This window comes from Thermobia domestica, chromosome 2 (genome assembly GCF_964235325.1).
Source record: "Thermobia domestica chromosome 2, izTheDome1.hap1.1, whole genome shotgun sequence".
Lineage (NCBI taxonomy): Eukaryota > Metazoa > Arthropoda > Insecta > Zygentoma > Lepismatidae > Thermobia > Thermobia domestica.
In genome coordinates this window covers 117684813-117708253 of record NC_137455.1, presented here as the reverse complement: position 1 = coordinate 117708253, position 23441 = coordinate 117684813, and the positions used below count along the sequence as shown (strand labels likewise).

Sequence of the window (23441 nt, the reverse complement as noted above, 5' to 3'; positions counted from 1 at the left end):
GCATAATTCGTTATCTCGCAAAAATCCAGAAAGGGCAATTTATTGGTAATAGTGAATCCTTTCTGGGCAATGGTTTTCGAAGTAGTAATAACAATTTTGTTCATACGCCGTGAATATTTCACTGAAAACAATGTAAAAACACCACAATCCAGTTTAATAAGAATAAATCAGAAGAGGACTTCATTGAGAGAGAGTCTATTTCTTAGTTCTAATGATTTTATTCGCATTTCATTAATATCTTCTGAATTAACTACAATATATCACAATTATATTTCTCACAAAATTCCTGAAGAGTTAATTTACGGGTAGAAGTGAATTTGGTTCGGATAATCTGTAAAACACATATATTTTATTCATATTTTTGTAATAATATTAACATTGAACATTCTCTCAACAAATGCACCATTAGTATAGCCTCTGCTGAAAAGGGATATTAAACACCAATCGATCAGTCCAAAAATCCAGAAGAATTGTACTGAATATATGAGTGCTTTATTAATGACATTTTGTTGTGTTTATGACGATTTCCTTTATATAGGGTGTTACAAAAATATGTCTCAATATTTTGGGAACAGATTCCTCGTATCAAAATAAGAAAAAAAAGAGAAAAGAAAAAAGAAAACCTCATAGACCTCTGCTCAAAAGTGGACAGTTTCGGAGTTATATAGAGGTGTCGAAAACGTGAAAAAAGTTAACTCTAAACTAAAGGTTCATAGCTTCACTACTATGAGGCCTACCGTAGTCGGGTCAATACATCACTGAGGAACTGATACGTGAACTATCCAAATATCCATGTTTAAGAATGCTCCATTACTCGCACACCAATTTTAGAGTGTTAGGTGGAGAGTGATCAAGTACTCCGCAACAGTCCTCTAAAAATGATTGTACAAGCATCAAAGGTTCAGAAAGATGGATATTTGGATAGTTCACATACTAGTTCCTCAGTAATGTCTTGACCTGACTACGATCGGTCCTATAATAGTGGAACTATGGATCATTCAAGTTCATTTTTTTACGTTTTCGGCACCCTATAACTACGAAACAATGCATTTTCGACCACAGGTCCATATTACTTTTTTTTCTTATTTTGATATAAGGAATTTATTCCCAAAATATTGTGATAAATTTTTGTAGCACCTTGTATTTCCTAATAAATATTTCATTACTAATTTTGCAATGTAGCGAATTTCTTCGGATGAAGTGCTTTGAAAACACACAACAATTTTATTGAATTTCAAAAATAGATATTTCAGTAGTAACTCTGCAATACGGTATGATTCAATTAATCGCGAAATCTTAGTTCAGTGGGCAGAACGTTTTACTGTTTTTAATACGAGCTTTACTTTCTATATTAATTTTACGAGACATGAAGGGAATCTCTGTGCTTACCAGAACAGGTTCCAACGACGACAACCTCATACATTGTAGTCTTACATTTATTCTTACGGTCTGTCAATGTCGGTTTTCAATATTTACAAATCCATAATATTCTTTAAAATGTTTCATTACCAATAGTACAAATTTGAAAATATTTATACCACATAAAATCTTTATAATGTTGTCTACAAAATAACACTGGCACAAAAATGCGAATATTTACCTGTCCCGATATATATACAAGTGTTTGTTGATATTACTCTTTTAACAATCAATAAATAAACATTGGGTTTAGTAAAATACATCAATATATTGAAAATATTACCGTGGAACAACTCTTTCATATCATTGGTTTTACAATTTTATGGTCACCAATGACCCCAAGTATTCACTATTGGAATTACTGTCATTTGGATACGAAACCCTGATACTGGAAATTGTATGAGCTCTAATGGTATACACTGGTGAATAATACTGATTTAAAAAAAAAAAAAAAAAAAAAAAAACTTCTTTAGATAGTAACTTTACGAAAAATATAATAGATTCAAGGACTAATGCACCATACAAGCACAAAAGTGAAATTCTCGTAGGAAGTGATTCAATAATGACTAACATTACTAGTGTAAAAATGACCGGATTACAAAACAATTAGTTTTTTTTTCTTCATTTTACTTTTTTATTTTTGAGATTTTTTATTCGTACTTAAAAAAAACAATTTGAGGGTTAAATTCGAAGTACAGAAAAAATCAATGTTAAAACATTTTTGCTCCCCTTTAGACTTGTGGCAAATTTACTTTGTGTGGTTTTCATAATAGGAAAGTGCAAAATCCACATGTCTGACTAATGCATTCGCTGTCATACATTCAAATGTGTGAAACATTTTATTACTACAAGGATATCAATGTACTGCAGAAAATATGTAGATGATATCTCCAGTAAAAATGTTCCATTAGAGAAGAGATACAAAGCGAAGTGCACTTACGACTTCTATGAAAGAAGACATATTCATATACGTCCCGTATTTTACAGGATTGTCCCTTGTTACGAGATTGTGCCCCGGCGTCCCAACAAAATTTATCGGGACGTAGAATTGTTTCGTAATCTGTGGAATTGTGATTAACGTTCTCACTCTTAAATTAAACATATAATTGAAAAAAAAAAACTTTCGTAATAAAAATGGCCTACTAATTTGCAATTCTCTTATACTGCGAAATCAATATCACTAGTAGATCAGATAAAAAGTAAGCAGCACTAACTTGGTATGACACTGATCTGTTATGAATATAAAATTAGTTTTATTTCGAAGATCTTCAAAATGATAAATGTATTCTCACAGAAAATATAAGGACTAAATATCCATTTACTATACCCAGTGGCGTATTTAGGGGGTGGCTTCTGGGCTTAAGCCCCCCCCCCCGAAATCTTACTTAGTATAGTAAAGTAAATGAAATATCTTACAGAATTTTCACATTTCCAGGCAAAGCGCCCCCAACCCCGAAAGTTATCAAAGCCCCTCCCGTAACAAAATCGTAAATACGCCACTGACTATACCATATAACTGCGATGGAAAAAGTGTCCCGCATTATTCAAAGAAAAGATACTCCGTATATTTTAAAGGAAGTTTGTTTACCAACAATCCTTTATGTAATTACTTTGCCTGTCCATGTATCCGTCCGTGTGTATCGAAAACAAAACAATCTCAAGAATTACTTGCTGGATCAAGATTATTTTTGGTCAGGATGCAGAGGGTTAAAAGTTAGGAATCTAGTTTACTGATGTTGATCACCATAAAGCAAAAATGATAGAAAACGAGAAGGTGTTACGGGTCCCAAGAATGCATTTGATCTTCATCCTTAATTCTCTACTAACACAGAAGTGATAGAAATCTACAACACATTTTGGTTTCAATATTGATCACGATACAACAAAAAAAGATATTAAGTGATAGCGAGAGATTCTTTTTAATCAACTGAGTTCTGAAAATAGTCTTTTAACCTGCTATTCAAATCAGAAGAGGCAGAAATTAACCACTTCTAGTTTTAACGCTGATCACTATAGAGTAAAACCGGTAATAGGTTGCGAGAAGCTGTTTTCTGCAATCTATTAAGCGTCTTAAGAATATATTCCATCTCTACTTTAATCGATCTATTAAAGCTGACAGTGCGAGAAATCAACTACCACTTCCGGTTTCAGTATTAACTGAGAAAATACCACGCCGTACAAACCAAACTCCTTCACAGTATGTACACGTGATACCGCTTCTAATTTTGTTAATTGCCACCCAAATATTCTTACATCATCATCATTAGTATCCTGCTACAATTTACAAATTACTCTCCCAAATTCAAATCTCTCGAACTCTATGGTCCTATGCTAAACTCTTTATTTTGACCTAAGGGTTTCTTCAACAATATCACCCAGCATCTGTCAAACAAAAGCATGTTTTTCGAGGGATAGTATCGTCTGCCCCTTGCCGCTATCGATGGTATGAAAATAAACTACTGCAACATTGCTCCATAACATTTCGACAGTAGATTCCTATTTTCTGATCAGTTAAAACCGTATTCTTGGACACCGTGGCGAAAAATGTATCTCTTTTTTCATGCATTGTACGAAAAACAAAGAATGGATGGAATTAAAACGAAAGAAGGAAAAAGACTCAACGTACGATACTTTGCCCCTTTCGACAGATCACTCAACGTATCGTTTACTTTACAAGCTACGTCTCCGTGTGTAATAGGTAACAACGTGGACTCGGTGGGGTTGTCAGACCGATACCTGCTAAAACTATGTTCTTTTCTTTTTTTTTTCAGAAAATAAAAGTTATGTATATCTAGTCAGTCATACGAGAAAAGCAAATTGTGTAGAAACACAACATTTCACTTTGGCGGACACATTAGCGCCAAGAAATATTTTCATTTTTTACTGTCCAATCCATAGACAATGAACTAGTGAATACGTTTATCGATCTCTCTATATACAATATCCAGGGTTGTCGCCGGCAACTATGGATCTTAAAGCACAAGTTAAATTTTCGACAGTCTTTATTTTTTAGAACGACAAACGAAGGAAAGAAAGTCACATACCCGAAGCTATCGATAGAAATAGAAGATATACAGTGACTGAAAAAAGTATTCATACACCCAAAAAATTAGTCGTAGGTGCATTATATGTGAGAGAAGGAAAATAAAACTTATATTGAAACAAAGATACGGAATAACACTAACAGTTGCATGAGTTGAAAATCCACCAAGACTATAAGGAGACAAACACAATGTGAATCACGTAATTATGAGACTCAAAAAAGTATTCATACAGCGAGACAGGTATCCTGTTCTGTGCCTTGAACACTTGTAGTGTCTAACTCGAACAGTCGTACTGTACCTGCATTGTCTGTTACCTGCAGTTCACTGCATGTCTGTTAGCCTGTTCTCATTGTGAGTGCTAGTGGTCAACATGGGGCGCAAGAAGAGTGAACTTTCCTTAACGCAACGTGATGGGGTAGTTTCTCTTTATAAAGGTAGGAGTTATCGTGAAATTGCAAAGACTCTCTCAATTAGTTTTGGTACTGTTAGTTCCATCATAAGGAAGTATAAAGAAACTGGAACAACAGAAAATAGACGAAGGTCAGGACGCCCAAAAGTGCTTACACGCCGCGACCAACGGAAAATAGTCAATTTAGGACGTAAAGACCCCTTCAGAAGTGCTGTGTCTTTGGCTGAAGAAATCGCGTCAACGTCTACTTGCACTGTGAATCCTCAAACTATACGAAATGTGCTACATAGTGCCAATTTTCATGCTAGGACAGCTAGAAAAAAACCATACATCTCAGAAGTAAACCGACAAAAGCGCTTAAAATTTGCCAACGAATACCATACTAAGCCTAACGAATTTTGGGATACTGTTATATTTTCCGATGAATCTAAGTTTAATATATTCGGATCAGATGGCAAAAGATGGGTGTGGCGAAAGCCAAACACTGAATTGCAATCGCAACATATTATTCCTACAGTAAAACACGGAGGAGGGAGTGTGATGGTTTGGGGATGCATGGCATCTTCTGGAGTGGGAAATTTAGTTTTTATTGAAGGTGTCATGGATGCTAATAAGTATATTAGTGTGTTGCGCCATAACTTGTCAAGCAGTGTGCAGAAGTTGGGTCTTGACAGGGTCTTTGTTTTCCAACAGGACAATGACCCTAAGCACACTGCTTTGAAAACTAGGGAGTGGTTACTGTATAACGCTCCACGACGGCTTCTGACTCCTCCACAAAGCCCAGATGTGAATCCTATCGAGCATTTGTGGGATTATCTGGGCAAAAAAGTACAGAAACGCCGTCCTTCGAGCAAGGAAGCACTACAAAAGATACTTTCGGATGAGTGGTCTAAGATTTCCCAAGAAATGACCAAAACGCTCGTTCGGTCCATGCCAAGGCTTCTCGAGTCAATAATTAGTGTTAAAGGTATGCACACAAAGTATTAAAATTTTGATTTTCTCATACAGATTGTTAGAACTTGTCGAGATTTGTAGTTCGTGTTGCTGTATGAATACTTTTTTTGAGTTGAGAAAGAACATTTATTTACTTTTGTCATCTAAAGATTTCTTCTTTTGATATTTTTTTTACGAAGAAACATAGTAAATTATGTATATTTTTAGATGATTGTAACATTGTTTTTATTTAACTTTATATATAATCCTACGTCAAAAAAATTGCGTGTACGAATACTTTTTTGATTCACTGTATATGGCAGATGATTCTTAAGTTTACACCTGAACGTAATAATATTAAGTTTATGGTTTTACAAATAGGTCATTTTATGACAAGAAATGGAGTATAAATATTTGTTAGCTGGAAGTAATAATTAATTTGGTTCACCCTTCTAGGTAGGAAGATGAAGTGACACCTTAAATAAAATAGTTCTTGTGACTAGGGTTGTAAGTTTGATTACTATTTGTAATTTGTGTCGTTCTTTTAATGCTTTATCAACTATGTATGAAGCGTTAAAGCTAATAAAAATTTATTGACGAAATTACGAGTAAAATTGTAAGACTGAGTCTGTTGTATAAATTCTCACATTGGACCAAACCAACGAGGCTGGAGTAATGTGCGTATGTCTTTCGTAACAAAATCAATCCATTTTCCTTTTCTCTGTATTGTTCCTCGTGGAGTATTGGATAGCAAGATAATCTGGTGGTCCGTGGATCGACTCTTATTCACACCGTACCCTTTTTGTTTCTTGAGCACACGTAGACAAAGTAAATTTGAAAAAAGACTTTCGCATCATGTAAAATATGGAGCTCACCTGAACCCAAGTTAAGGGTCATTACGTGACTTCTTTAAAGAAACAATAAAATAGAGGAAAAATGTGTTATCTCTGTCTAGGAATGAGAGAATAAATGAAAGAAATAACCAGAGTATGTATGTTCTGTTCTGGAAGATTGCGCCCACTCTTAATAAAAAGGGGAACAATACATAAAAGAAAATCATTAAAGAAAACTAACCTCTTTGAATCTGTCTGAGCATGAGGCAATGGCGTAATTAAGGGGGAGGGCTTGAGTCCGGAAGCCCCCGAAATTTTATTTGCTATATTAAAGTAAAGTAAATGAAGTATCTTGCAGAATTTTCACATTTCCAGGGGGGAAAAAAGGTTAGCAAAGCTTCCCCCCTTCCCCGAAACAAAATCGTAAATACGCCACTGATGAGAGGTAATTCTTTTCCTGCGTTTAGAAACATCAACAAGAAACAATAAAAGAAACTAAAATATTTCAGGTTACATAAACATCTAGGCGAACATGTACGTTTCCATATCTTCTTTACTGTCTAGCATTTGTACCTTTCCTGTCTTGTTAAGAAACTTCAGGTTAAGGAAATCTGGCCATCTATTCATTTACGAAATGAAATCTTCCAGTTTAACGTCCCACGTTTATGCCCTTTAGATTAAGGGAGACATGATTAAGGCAAGTGAATAATGATGGAAGAATTGGTGAAATGAGAATGTGGGAGAAACTGAAGTATCCCGAGAAAACCCATGGACACGATGTTGTCCACTACAAACTTATTCAGGCGGGGATTGAACGAGGGATCCCATGCACCATGTATAAGTGCTTTACCATTGAGCCACCGTGTCCTCCCCTTTATTTACTTACGACAATGACATCTATATAAGCGTGTCAATGTTTTGTTAAGTCAAAACGATAGTATTATATTATTCTATTGCGTCAATGCTATTTCGTTATCTTGTTATTCCATTATACAGGGTGACCCAAAAGTAGGTACACAGTACCGTACTAATCAGCTCATATCATTTCTTATTGTTACCCATCAGGTAGGCTTAGTTTCTTTATTATTTGTTCTTAATGTGTTTTACTTACATCTTAAGCTCGGAAGAGCCAATAACCTCGGAAGAGCAAATAAACCCATAAACTAGAATGTTACACTTGATCAATGCAGGGGTGTATACCAACTTTTGGGTCACCCTATATAGCCTACTCTTTATGGTATGTGGATTTCTATCAAATTATTGTTAAATAATTATTTTAGTAACAGTAACATACTAATCTGACCTTCAGCTGTTAAGTCTTTGTACATCATGCTACATTTTTAAAAGTGTTTATACTTTCTTTTAAGTAACGATTTTTATTCACATTTTTAATACGGTGTCAGAATTCAGGTTCTGTGTCAAAATTATTGTAAATTGTACTATCTGCCGCTCAATAGCCTATTTCTTTAAAACGAAACCCTAAAATGTTAAGAAGTTTTCGTAGTAGACATGAAGTATCCCTCCTTAGTGTAACTTGTCACCATAATATGCATAAAGTTATTTCCATTTTGGTTGATCGATGGCACTGTCTATCAAATGCATTCGTATTACGGAAACAAGTGAGAATCATAAATTTTCAATGAAAAGAATGCGTGCATTAGAAATCACATGTTCTTCCTTTGTGTTGAAAGCAAATGTAGCATATTATTTGTCTGACAGAACAATTAGTATGACCCATCAAAGAACCTAGATGACGGTGATTCTGTATTTGGCATGGATGAAATTCTAAACGAAATTGATGATCAACTCAGCGATATTGAAAGTGTTACGATCGAGAATTCGAAGAAACAATTAATAGTGATAGTTATTGGCCGAGTGGCGATTACCATGGCAACGAGAAGGATGTGACGTCACACTATTTCAGTCTATTTCCCTTCCTCGTTCCATGACCATTCCACCAATCATGATCATTTGAGCTCCCTCGTGGCTAAGCGATTAGTGTATGCGCCTATGGCGTGGGGAACCCGGGTTCGAATCCCGGCGGGAGCTCATCTGGTTCGGAACCCACGTTAAGCTGTAGCTCCACGTCTCATACAGCCTCACTGTTAAACTAAAAAATCAAATCTTTTATAATCATTCACTATCATTAATCATCTGTCTTTCTTTGTCTAGGGCATATTCGTGGAACATAAAAGTAGAAATTTTATTTTATTCGGCAATCACCCAATGGTAACTATAGTTTATCATCATTACTGTGTTACTTTATGTTTGTTTATTGGTTTGAATGTTATCTCATGTATTCAAAACATTTCAGTCGATCTGTAAATATCCACACGAACTAAAACAATTTACGAGTGTGTTCCATGGGCTAAAGAAAACTACAGTAAGCGTGAAAATATTATGGTGAAATAATATTATTAATGTGTAAAGTAGTTCGATAATAGCACTGATGAATTCTCAGGAAGCTCATGGACATCATTCTCATCTTAAGTTTGTAATTGTTGTGTTGAACTCAGTAAACAACTTAGGTTATTTTTACTTGGATTTTTTTTTTTTTTTTTTTTTTAATGTGTTAATTTCCTCGGGCTCCCCGCTGAACGCGTAACTATCGAATCCATGATGAACTTGCATACAAGACATCAGTGTTCTTTTATCAAATCCCTGTGCTTCTATATTGTTGATTTTTTCCTTAAGAATGAATAAAATTCGCTTTGTACGATAGTCGGTGACCCAAACATTAGAACATCCATTAGTTTATTAACTAGGCTGCAAACATGTCAATTATATTGCAAATTAATACGCTACAACTTTGTCCTTAATTATTCGAATATATTCAAATAATTGGTAATAAATAAGTAAATAAATAGTTTACTGAAAGAAGTCTTAAGTTCTGTTACTTTTCTTATTCTTTGTTTTATTAGCAATGTCGTACACATTTGAAAAACGCTTCACATCTTTCGTTGAGCCGTTTCCCTATTGAGCGGCGCAGTTTGACCTGAACCGACATACGACGTACAAACATGGCGGTCATTGTTTTAAGAGCACGAACAGCAGACCGGAATTTAATCGCAAATTTCAACTAGTTAGAGTCTTTCTATTTCAAGTGTGCCCTCAAAAAATATGTGAAACATACTTCGGCCCCACCTCCGCCGCCCTCTGACGGAGGAAACCCTCCCTTTGCTTAGACGATAAAAGTGAATGATCTCGGCTGTGTTGCCAATTTGTCATTCAGTTGTTTGGTCTTGAGTGAATATTATAGGCTATTTGGAACGGCTATGAAGACAGTGCGCAGCGAAGTCAGTGAAATAATTCATTGTGGCAACGCTTCCACATCCAACAATTGAAAAATCTCGGCCGCAGCAACTTGTCCTTCCTCTTTCGAGGGAGGTAGGGAAAACACATCGACAGCAGCGCCTGTAGAGTCACACTTGAAATAGAGGGGCTCCTAGCTAGAATCATCGCATGAGCGCAAGAAAGTGTTCTCCGTAACCAGGTAGCTTTTAAATATTTTTAGTGCAATAAAAAAATGTAGAAACGTCCATTAGCCATTGCTCTTTAACCGAAAATTCAATGTCCTCGGGCAGTATCAGAAACACATTTTACTCGTTCAGACACTGACAACTGCTGCCACCTAGTAAACAAAATCTGCACTGCTTAGAGACGAAGGATAGTCTCTGATGCAGCAGATGCTTTCTTGAAATTGAAAGAAAAAAAAAATAGTGGACTTGAGAACAAAACTGCAAGTACTTTTGCCGTGCACCTCGTAAAATATGTTCAATTTTTAAAAATGACAATAATTAAGTGTTACATTATTATTTTTAAATCTGTAATTTTTAAATCCTACCCCTATAACTGCGCAAAATAAGTGTGCTTCACAGAAAGTTCTGTGGTTCAGATTCAATACTATAGTTGTCCTCGATAAATTACAGAAATTATTGCTCAAGGTATATCTAGAAAGAGAGATTATATATTATTGGCTCCCTGTATATTTGGTATTGAGTTAAGAGATTTTCGCTGGCGATTTTTCACGCAGAATATAGACTTTAGATCAATTCAAATCAAAATAATTTCGCCCCAACCCTAAAAAGTCTCTGTTCTATTGGGAATTGAACCTGTTATACTCACGTCCGCTAAACATTCGACTACCCATATTTTGCTCCTGAATATTACTCCTGTAATATTTCTCTCTTCAGAGCATAAAATTATTGAACAAGCATGAGTGAGCTTTTACCAGCTTTGAGCACGTTTATGTAGTTGTTGATTCCCAGTGGGAGAGCATTAAAGATTTTTGAACATATTACGGTGGTTCGGATTCCACCTTATACTATCAGTTTATCCCTCAAATAGCATCGAATAGTGACGATACAGGAGGTTCTGTTTCTAGAGGAGACAAGTGGATAATGAGAAAATGTCTTAGTGCCTCAATAAGTAGAATTGAGTTCTATCGCTGAAAGTTCTCAGTACCAAGCAGAATACGATTGTAAAGGGTTTATAACTTTAAATTTGTTGCTTCTGTTTTAAAGCACTCACATGGTCGTAGTACATGTTTCACTTGTATTGCGATAACTCATGATCATTGACTATTCTCTGTTTTTTGAGTTTCGGCACTTAAACCCTTTCTAATTTTATTTAATCGCTCTTTTATCTCGGTGACATCGCTACAGGCATCGTTAATATCAAATTGCCGTGAATAAATTCAATTTCTTTTTCATACCTGACCCCTTCTGATGGTTACGCCACTGCCTTGGAATGATATTGCATGTGATCCTTCCTCATATCCTTTATTATGGCAGTCCTTTCTATTCTCTGGGTGCAGGGTACTTCCAACTACGCACTTTTTCCTTCATTGTTGTCCAAAGCTGTGGCAAGGTTGCATTTTTCTTTTATTTATTTATTTATTTTTACCACTGGGCGCTATACCAGTGTAGAGCCCAAGCGTTGATCCAATTCCGAAAATTCCAACATTTTACATTGAAAATACATACTTTCCAATAACGTCACTCCCTTATCATTTTTTCATATCTTCAATAGTTACCGAGATGGCCTATGTACACGGATTTCAAGACTGACGCGCTGTATATTTGGATGTATGTATGTGAATGTATATACCAGCCTAACTTCGGAACGTCTGGAGCAATCTCCACCAAAGTTGATAGACATATGACTTACAAACTGAAAAATAGCCTACTGTGGAAGTTGGAAGGAGTGACATGTAAAAAATAATCCACAACGACTGATGATAGTGTGAAATCCATAGTTTTCGGGGTCACTGAAATGAATAGTGACGCTCACAATGCCGTTTAAGCCCAAGGTCAGCCCCATCTGCAAGGGGTAAAGTGGGGAAAATGAAACATAAAATATAAAAAAATGACAGATTTGTGTCGAATTCATAGTTTTTGGGGTCAGGACGTAGTATTAATCTCACACTGAGCTTTTAAATAATATACTTTTGATGCAAGACATATTCTGTGGGGTAACGTGTTTCAACAATTATGCCAACACACACACACACATTATATTAATCCACAACGACTGATGATAGTGTGAAATCCATAGTTTTCGGGGTCACTGAAATGAATAGTGACGCTCACAATGCCGTTTAAGCCCAAGGTCAGCCCCATCTGCAAGGGGTAAAGTGGGGAAAATGAAACATAAAATATAAAAAAATGACAGATTTGTGTCGAATTCATAGTTTTTGGGGTCAGGACGTAGTATTAATCTCACACTGAGCTTTTAAATAATATACTTTTGATGCAAGACATATTCTGTGGGGTAACGTGTTTCAACATTTATGCCAACACACACACACACATTTTATATATATATATATATATATATATATATATATATATATATATATATATATATATATATGCCCATTCTTCTTACGGAAAGAATAGGTTTATGGGAAATATTTGAATACCCTCCTGCCTTGGGATACTTATTTCAAGAAATGTGTAATGATTTTATATATATATATATATATATATATATATATATATATATAAAATCATTACACATTTCTTGAAATAAGTATCCCAAGGCAGGAGGGTATTCAAATATTTCCCATAAACCTATTCTTTCCGTAAGAAGAATGGGCATTTCAACTAATAATATACTAAAACCTAACATTTTATATACATAAATAAAAAATAATTATATTGCAGAACGTACATTCATTATACTACGAAATACTACCTTATATAGACTTCAAGAATTTATCAAGTTATTGTATACAAGGGCGTTTCCCGTGCTTTTCTTTCCAGTCATGAATATTTTTCAAAAGAATTTTTTTTCAAAACTTTTTTTTACTTGTTTAGTACAATCAGTTTTAATTTGTTTGTGAACTACCGAAAACGAGTATTTTAAAAATATGTTTATTTTATTAAACATATGCACAATTTCTGTATCATTCCTTTCCTAAATTTTTTAAAAAAAATCATGAAGGCTGGACAAGCCCTTCGTTCCAGCTGGTAAAGTTTAGTTTATAAGTAACACGTAAAGGTGAGATATACAGTATGAACTAATATGTGCAATAAACATAGATTCAAGGGAAATGCATATATGTCCGCTTCGTTGTATGCGATTGCTGGCCGGATGACATCACATTAATTGACTAAAGTTCACTTGCACGTTTGTGGCCTGTATTTGTGCTTTTGAGCGTTGTGACTGTTTTTGCGCGCATTGTGACACCGGATTTTGAGCAATTTGACCGTTTTGAAACTTGGAGGTTCTGGCTTAGATCAAAATATTTTATATAAATAGGTAACCTTAAGGGACGGTTTCCTCCACCGTCTTCTTCGTTCCGCCAGTGTACTGAAGCAATGTAACGTATCTATACTCAAAGTCCGGTATGAATTATAGTAGTGTTGCTACCAGTGGCGTACAATATGCAAGGGGATTTCAGGTATTAATTCCTCTCCTTGAACAAGAAGTTATGAAAGATAAATATTTACAAAGATCGCACGTCTTAAAACAATATGAGCTTAGGTGCCTGAATTCTTCCCTTGACGAAATTCTGTGTACGGCACTGGTTGCTACTACTCTTGATCCAGCTCATGTATTATGCATAGTTAGAGTAGCAATAATATTTGTGAGTACATAGTCTCATTAACTGCTGGAAAACGAAAATGAGAGCTCAGTCAGAAAGTTCTCCTCCGCCAAGCATTTCGAAAAGAAGAAAGGGGAAGGGACAAAAATTCGGTGTTCTTACAGCTGACGTCCTTATGCAGTACAGTGCCGAGCAACAACAAATTTGCCGCACAGTAAAAGTAATAAATTGCACATTATGGAGGAAAATTGGAATTTTCTAAGTAATAATTAATGACTGCAAAACACAATTCACTTGGTTTCATAACAGAGCTGCTGCTAGCAGAGAACTTTGAGGAATAATATGAAGTTTACAGCATATCTTTTTCATCATAATTTACAAAGGTCTGAAAAATTAAGGAAGCGTGGTCCCCTTCTTGTGAATCTGTTTCACTCTACTTTGGTAAGAACCAGGTCAAAATAAAGTCAAAGTTACAAATTCATTTTCCCGTTTTTGTAAGTGTAAAAATAAGCTACTTTTTAATTGCGCAATGAAATTAAACTCCATGTAAAAGATAAACTAGAAATAAATAATAAAACTTACGACAATCCGGCGGTTCATCTGAGCCATCCTCACAGTCTGGAGTATTGTCACATTTCCACCGCTTTGGTATACACCGTCCATTTTCACAACGAAATTCTTCTTCTGCACACGTACCTGCAGAAAATAAAAGGAGAAAATTAGTTCACTGACGTACCGCCAAGGGAAAAGCTCAAAATTAATTCATACATTATGATCTATCATATCACTTCCAGTCACAGGTTTTATGGTCTCTTTGTGACTTGTTTAATTACTTTAATGGGTGTGGTAAAAAAAAGAAAAAAGAAAAAATAATAGGAATGCAAATTTATGTCTCTAAACAATTCACCACACTAGTCTCTTCTGAAGAATCAGATGTGACAAAGAAAAATAACTCTCAACCCGTACAGTGTCATCGCGAATGTATTTATATTTACCAGTCCAGTAAAATTATAGAAAGACAAGTCTTGTTTCTCTGCTGGTCTATACTCTAATAGCCAATTATGTTACGCTAGATTAGCGTTTTTCAAACTGTGGTCTGCGTGGTCTGTCCTTGTGATCCTATTACATTGAACATTAGTCGGGAGAAGACAGATAAAAACAAAATTCGGCTTGCTTATATCCTATGTAGATGTAATATTGTAAAAGAGTCTCGGAAGCTGAATATTTTTTGAATTCTTATTTCAGCAGATCTTAAGATCTTTCTCTTCCTTCGCAATCATCTGATGCTCTAAAAAGAGTTCTTCACCATAATTCAACAACTGTCTGATGTGATCCTTGCAGTTCGGACACTTTCCTTCTTCTGTTTCACAGAATCACAAATTTCGTCATAATATGAATGCTGACCGATCCTTTTTCTCCAATTCTACACTTGCATATATCAATCATCCCTCTCAGTCTACATATTTGAATCTCTCTCTCTCTCTCTCTCTCTCTCTCTCTCTCTCTCTTGCAAGTCGTCCACTATGAACGCAAATGGCTTGGGATCAAATCTTCGACTCTTGAAACCAAGTTTAAGCGCTCTAGCAAATGTGCTGCGTAACTCTATAGGTTTGTTACTACAAGCAGTGTAATTTTAGATTTTGTTCCGGGGGGGAAGGGGGGTATTTTCCGCCGACATAAAAGTTTCACTTTTTATACCAGTGTTTTACTATACACTTGATCAAACAATGTGTGTTTACCACACTCAAGGGAGGGGGTAATTACACTCCCCTATTGTCCAAATGACGCCCCTGGAACACTTGCTTGCAATTACTGGGAAACAGAATTAAATTAATCACTGAATAACACTCATTTTTTGTCAGTAGCTTTTACAGCTCTGCGCTCGCATTACAGACTTTGAAACCTACTGCCGTGATTGACAATTTCCAAAGATTTCACAAGAAGCGTCTTGCTAGCTTGATGTGATATGCAGTCTTTGACGAAGGAAAAGAATGCAAATAAAGGCGTTTATGAAGCGATGGGAACATTTTGTGACTTTTTTTTTTTAATTCAGGTTCTACAAAGGCATATCAAAACAAAAGAATGAAAGAGACGGGTTTTAGAGCTATAAGGCTTGTAAAACATGGTTCCTTTTTTTTTTTTTTTTTTCGTCTAAATGAAAAGAGTATATTACATCACGCAGACTGCTTTACACAAGGAGAGAAGTGGGTTGAATACCAGGACCAGAAGTTCACCGAGAAGTGTATTTCTGAATGCCTAAGTACACGACGAAAGAGTTTGTTTGTAATTTGGACTTAAACTCTTTGTAACATTTTCTAAGCCGCGAACTGTACAACACATCTCTAGTTCGATGGGCCTCTGATTTGGTTCCAAGTCACGTATACTTTTGGTGAGCATAATCGTGTCTATACGAGTCTTCTGTGGTTCTCCCATTTTCTCTGACTGACTTTAATCCAACATTTTTTCATAATAATTAATTGTTCTTATTTATCAGTTCCTTTAGCTCAAGACATAAGTTTTATTTTCTGATACCTGTTCCCGATAAACTTCCCCATCTGCAAAACAGCCAAGTCAATTCTACATATTGAGGACCGCGGTGGCTCAGTGGTAGAGCGTTCACCTCTGGTGATTGGGGTCCCGGGTTCGATCCCTGCCCCCGCCAAGTAGACTTTGTGGTGGACAAACACTGTGTGCGTGGGTTTTCTCGGGGTTATCCCATTTCCTCCCACTTTATTCATTCCATCATTTCATTCATTACTCATCATCACCGTTTCCTTTAGCCTAACCGGCATATCGTGGGACGTAAAACTCAGAGATTTCATTTTTTTTTCATTTCAATTCCGCATATTAATCGTGTTGTTTACAATGTTTTGTTTCGAAAAATCCACGTTATAAAATAAAAATAAAAATCGGTTTTCCTTCAATGTTCCATCACTTTTACATCATCTTCGAAAACAGTTACTACTGCTGTTAAAAGTTCAATTCTACATAAGAGGAACTCAAATAGTGGCTGTACAATCGAATGCAAAATTAATGCTCCATGATGAGTAAATAAATAGCCTTATTGCTGTTCTAATTCAACTCCAAACCAATCAATACACAGTTCTGTTTACCTTTTAAAAATATACGTGATGATCGTAGAACAATTTCAACATTTTTGTTTCCTTAACTTTAACCCGCCGTCGCACGCGCCGCGGAGTCACACTCCGCGGATAGAGAAATTTTAGTTTTCTTAGAATTGTTAAGAGTTTGTGCTGTAAAATATACATGCACAATTGTCAAAAACGTTGCAAAGAAAATATGAAACAGTTTAATATCGCTTCAAAACAAAATGCACATTAAAATTAAGATATAGGCCTATAAATAAATAAATATTGCGGAGTGAGACTCCGCGCGCGTGCCTTGATATTACAATTGACCACGCGTGCTATGGAGGGTTAAATAATACATGATATTAATCAAAAGAATTCGCAGAAACAGTACATTGCAACAAATATCTTTCAAATTATCTGTCTTTTTGAGAATATTTTATACACACTTTAAGAACAAGAAGCAAATTTTCTTGATTTACTTTTATAGAATAATTATCTGTCCAGAATCAATTATTAACACAACAGTTTTTAAATAAAACAATTATAGTCTTTCTCAAGATTTATTATTATTATTATTCTCCTCTTACTGTGATTAACCTTCAATTCTTTACAACTTCTCTATCAACACATACATGTGGAACCAACAAAGGATGTGTCAATAAGCACTTAGAACGTGAACACTAATATACAGACGAAGAGCCATGACTTAAATTTTACTTTACTATTTACACAAAAAGAAAGGATTTACATACAGAATTCATTAGGGTTTCAGTTCATTGTCAACAAAATTTCTATTTAATATTTATTCGTTCTACTCGAACATATTGTAAGAGTTTCCTCGTGTGTATATCAATGGTTAGCTTTTTTGCTTTGGTATCGGAAACCCAAGTTCCAAAGCGGAATAAGTAATTAAACTAAAAGCGGTAGTGGATCCAAGAGAGGGACGGGGCATGTCCCCTCTTTTTAAAAGGAAATGTAATTATTTTTGTGTTATTTCAACAACATGAGCAGACAAGAGCATTTTTCTGTGATAGTCTGCATACTCTACCTAATATCCTCAAATGAAGAGAGATGAATCTTCGAAGGTCAAGGCCTAACATGTGGGGAAAAACAATGTTCGAGATGTGTTTTATGTGATTATGGTCCCCGTCATCACACCGGAACCTGAAAGCTGATACTCCAAATTGAACGTACCAGCAAGAAATAGTGGGAAAATAGCGAAAATATCTCAAATCTATTCCGCTCAAGAAAATTTTAGTTTCGTCCCTGATTGTAAGCTTGCGTCATAAATAAGGTTTTGCTTCTACTCAAGTTTAATAGCTTCGGAATGAAAAACTAGCATATTTTCTCTTATTATAGAAAGAAAGCAACTTAACAAAAGAGTACTCATATTGAGCCACTCTGTCTGATGTTATTGATACGATAGGGAGGAAAAGAGCACACTTTTGTTAGCAACTGTACGTAAATACCCTATGCGTTTAGTCATAGTAATGAGAATTCTAAACAAAATCACTCAGCAATCAACTCGTTGCTAAAATTATAAGCAGATGATGACTCAGTGTTTCCGTTAGAATAAGTAAATAAATAGGCTTATTTCATGCTACACTGGTGAAAGGGATCATTACGACAGTAGCGAGATGGCAGTAGACCTATATAAGGTTAATGAGAAATGGCCTAAAACAGTAATTAACTTTTATATTTTAATTTCTGTTTAACTAAAATATTGTCCAAATATAAGATATATTTGATGGTTTTTATTTTGCTGGAAGAAATTATTGTTTATGTGCTGTACACGTAGCAAAATGCTATTTATGTGGTGTACATTGTTAATATATTGTTGTTTTACGCACTTAATACTTGTAAAACTATATAATAAACTAACGTTACCAAATTCTGCCTGACAAATTTCAAATTTGCAGTTTTTTTAAAAAAAATCTTAAAATGATTATTACATAATCACCTATTTCATAGCACAGAGGAATTACTTCAATCGAGCAAATACACATACGCATTACAAGCGGAAATTCATGTTAAAAATTGTTACTTTTTCAGCATTATTATAGTGAAATCTTGGGGTTTTACGTCCCACGATTATGGCGATTAGGCTGAAGGAGACGGTGATGATGAGAAATGAATGTAATGGTAGGAAGAAACGGGAGAACCGCGAGAAAACCCACGCACATGGTGTTTGTCCACCATAAAGTTTACTTGGCGCGAGCTGGGATCGAACTAGCGACCCCACGCACCAAAGGTGAACACACTACCTCTGAGCCACCGCGAGTCCCTTCAGCATTAATATATTGTATTTAATATATTTATTTGAGTTACAGTATCTCTACAGTATTCTTTTTAAACATTTTGTATCTCCTGAAGAAGTCGTGAACTTAGACTTCCTAAGGCGGAAAATTAATTAAATAAACAAATGCCTAAATTACTCCAATCATACTTGGGTGCAGTCCCTATTGCATTCAATAAGTGAGGTTTACTATAAAAACTATGGAAAGTCACTACAACTAACTATACTTCTATACTTCCTAAAACCTGAAACAGATTAGCAAAACACATTTAATGATTATACATCCTGCTATATATATATATATATATATATATATATATATATATATATATATATATATATATATATATATATATATATATATATATATATATATATATATATAAAACGGAGCAAAATATGTCATTCTTTTTTATTGACATTTTGTGTTCTCAAAACGGAACAATCAGGATTAATTGGGACGTATGATCATTCTATCTGCGCGGGATTTCCCCTCGGAACTAAATCTACGTTCATGATCAATGTGTGTTACCGGTATATTCATAGTATTGAAAGTTCTCCCTCAATCTGGGGAAAATCTGAAATTATCTCGCCTCGTACTTTATTTCTTTTAACTTACGAAACTCAAAATATATACTGGTTGTATCTTTCGAATAATTATCAATTAATTGAGTTTCTGATGGGCATGTCTTTATAAGTACGAAACGAAAACAGTAACAGATTACCGTTTTCTATTTAAAAATATCTTGTTTCGTGATTTGTCAGTAAGCTTTATAATACTGACGTCAAATAAAATTTATAGGAACGCAAAATCACATATTAAACGAAAGTGATAAACTAGTAACTAGTGTTAAAATGGCATAGCAGATAATAGGGAAATTTGTCCGATGTTAATTCTTTAAAGAAAGAACTTTTTAAAAAAAAAAAAAAAAAAAAACGCATATCAGAAGTAACCAGGTCACTTTTACAGTTACTACATTTTATTAAATTTACGTAAAATTTGATAGTACTGCGATGTAGTACTAACAATATTGATATCATTACGTTTATACATTCTCCTCTACAGAAACAGTACGTGCCAGTATCTACACAGTTAAGGCTAAGTGTGTGGCAGTACACAATTGAAATGCTAAAATAATAATAATAATATTGCTGAGTGTATTTCAGTACATATTTTCTTTATTTTAAGTAGAGAAGGTATCATAGAGGTAAGACAGCATTTGATTGCATACTTTATCGACATGGTGTGTATTTAGGTGCTTAAAATTTCGTTTAATGAATATAGGGACTTACAAAGTAGTACGTGACAAGTTTCCGAAAGCGAAACACTTCGCAAATTGCGTTAAATTAATCACTCGCCATAATTTTCTAATACGCATATTCACAAACTGTCTCAATTTACAAAAAAACAGAAAAGTTAGAAAGTTTGGTTTTACGTCAACACTGATGGACTGTCATGATGGACAAGACCTGCTCCGAAACACGGCCGGGTTTAAATCTGGTTGTCGGCGAGTACGCAAACCATCATTCAAAATCAATCTTTACAGCAGGGTTGCCAAATAAAAATAGTCAAAATAAGGGACGGGTTATGAATTTTAATAAGTATTACGGGAAAGGTTTCGATGAACATGATATATTAGTAGATAATGATCTAGGCATGAAATAAAAAGAGTAATCATTTAGTCGCAAAGAAATAGAAAAAGTATGAACTAACCCAAGAGTTATTATAAGAAAACAGATAAATCTTACTTTTCAAACATTGGATTTAGATTACTTAAACTTTTTTCAAAAAATCATACTTCACGCTTCACTTAACTGCACTTATAATCATGTTCAAGTTCGAATTTTTCTTTAGGCTGTCGAAAAAAAAACTCATTGCAACTTGAAGTCAGCGTTGATTGCTATTGTAAGTTCAGCTGTAAGTTCAGCTTTCATCAACTGGGCAGAACACCTAGTTCGTGTGTCAGTCCATTTCAAATTCATATGCGAGAAAACTCTTTCCACAAATGAATTTGACGGTGGGGTGCTTAGGAAATAGGAGACGGCCTTAACTAATTTGGCAACTCAGACCTTTTCTGCAATAGCATTTGCCATTTACTGCTCACACTTATGACGACTCATTAAAAAATTGCGGGCTTTAAAGTCGTTGTCTGAGGTAAATTTATCATTTGGGCAAAATACGGGACTTTTGCCGTCCCGTACCGAAGCTCCCCGGGACGCTCGGCAAAATCGTAAAATAAGGGACTGTCTCTTAAAACCCGGGACATCTGGGAACCCTGCTTTACAGGCCACGGCCCCGCTACACTATCTCTATATCAAGATAGCTAGATTACAGTACCACGCCACCGGTCCCAACTACCAAGGAAATTCGAGGGAACGATGACTTGTATCGGATTATGCGAAGAGTGTCACTTTCCAAACCAGTCAATATTACAGGGGCCCTATTTTAGTACATAGATATGTCATTCACGAGGTTACATGACTGCTTTCAATTGTGTAACGTGCTATGGGTCTTGTTACTTCATATTTCAACGTGGACACAAATTAGTAATACATCGTTGCAGGTGTCTAACATTCGTGATAGACCGTTGCAACATACCACATGGCATGGTATCATACTCCTTTCTAGTCACTACTTCCAAAGTGTTCAAATCACGTGGTTTTATGGCACACACTTGAAGTATTCACAGAGAAAGAAATTTAATGGAGTCAAATCTGCGCTTCGCGGCGCCCACTCAATATTTCCGGGACGTCAGACAACGTGGCCTGGAAAAGTGTTAACAATGCATAAAGTGCACATTGTCCACATCATATTCACACTTTATGAAATGGCAAGGACCGTATTGGATTATTCAGTTGAAAGTAAATGTAGGCAAGGACCGTATTGGATTATTCAGTTGAAAGTAAATGTAACTTCATTAACGACATTACTATAGTAAACATAGGTACATAATACCACCTGGTATCACATGGATCACCCTGTATTGTCACCAGAACAAATACATTACACAGAATTTGAAGCACACATGTATAAAGGAATATACATTTTCTTTCTGAGCCTTATCATACGATGACTTATCATGTAAGTCTAAGTAAGTCTCTTATGACTAACTACGGCTCGCTCAATGTGAAACATTCTTGAAAATGTTATAGTGATCGAACTACGAAACACTGAAACTGTAAAGTGTGCAACGCCTAATGAGATAATTATGTATGAGACTAACATAATTCATGGTCAGAAGTATTTTTAGGCAATTCCCCAATATGTGCGTTTCTATTTTCCTTATACTCATTATCTTAGAAAATGAAATATGATGGCGTAAACTTTGGTGTAAAAAAGTGTTTAGAATAACCTTTCAGAGAATTAAAAATATTTTATTCTCACGTGACACAAAAGAGAGAGAATGGAGGAGAGAGAGAGAGAGATCGAAAAATCAATCTTGTGAGTGCGGAAGTAGATTCCCCATCAATAGAAACGTCTGACTTTAAGAAACACTGTGACAGATAGTGCAATCTGTTATTGGGAAAAACTGAACATACCTAGAATCTAAAGTTATAAATATTATAATTGTTAGATCGACGTTACTAACACAAAAATAAACAAAATGACTACTTTTCATTCGTTAAAAAGTTTATATTTAATGGTAACTACCTTCAATAAATACTTATGTCTCAATTGTTAACATGAGTAAATGTAGTAAATTATTTTAGTACATGGAGCTGGAAATGTGCTTCCAATGCATATCACGAAGCAAAATTCAATATTCAGAACAACTTTTGGGCAGTTCGTATGCTACATAAAATGAAATTTTAAGTTTACACGCAAACCTATGTAAAATAGGAAATTTCTGTACTGACAGAATTTATAAAACACATGACAATGATTTTGAAACATCCATTTACGTAGAACTGAAAAATTTATAGTTTTATTATTATTATTATTATTATTATTATTATTATTATTATTATTATTATTATTATTATTATTATTATTATTCTATTTTGTGCAAGGAAGTCATTCATATATATCATATTTATTTCCTACCTTTATCCAAATTAACAATGTCACTGCAGTAAATACATTTTTTTTTTTTAAAGTGTGTTTAAACAGTAAAATATACATATTAATGGGTCCAATCGGTTCATGACTATACTTGCAGTACAGACACTCATAAAACTCTTAAGATATTAAATCAAGTAATATGATAGTTCTAGTTTATTTTAATACAAATGCTATTTTAGGCATATTACTATCTTTAAAAGATAGGGAGAGAGAATTTTAGCGAATACTATCATAATAAACGAGAATCCCTTACCATATGATTTGCGTGTACGTTACAATTGGCTAGTTCAAGCATTTTTTT

The 23441-nt window shown here is 34.9% G+C and overlaps 1 protein-coding gene across 4 annotated transcripts in view; it reads right to left on the bottom strand.

Moving 5' to 3' along the window:
- Positions 1-23441, bottom strand: part of LRP1 (LDL receptor protein 1) — a 527843-nt gene that overhangs the window by 225398 nt on the left and 279004 nt on the right. For all 4 annotated transcript variants that reach the window (XM_081745289.1, XM_081745273.1, XM_081745263.1 and 1 more), the window contains exon 2: positions 14272-14385. In XM_081745289.1, coding sequence (XP_081601415.1) covers positions 14272-14385 — 114 coding nt within the window. The remainder of the gene's footprint in view (positions 1-14271; positions 14386-23441) is intronic.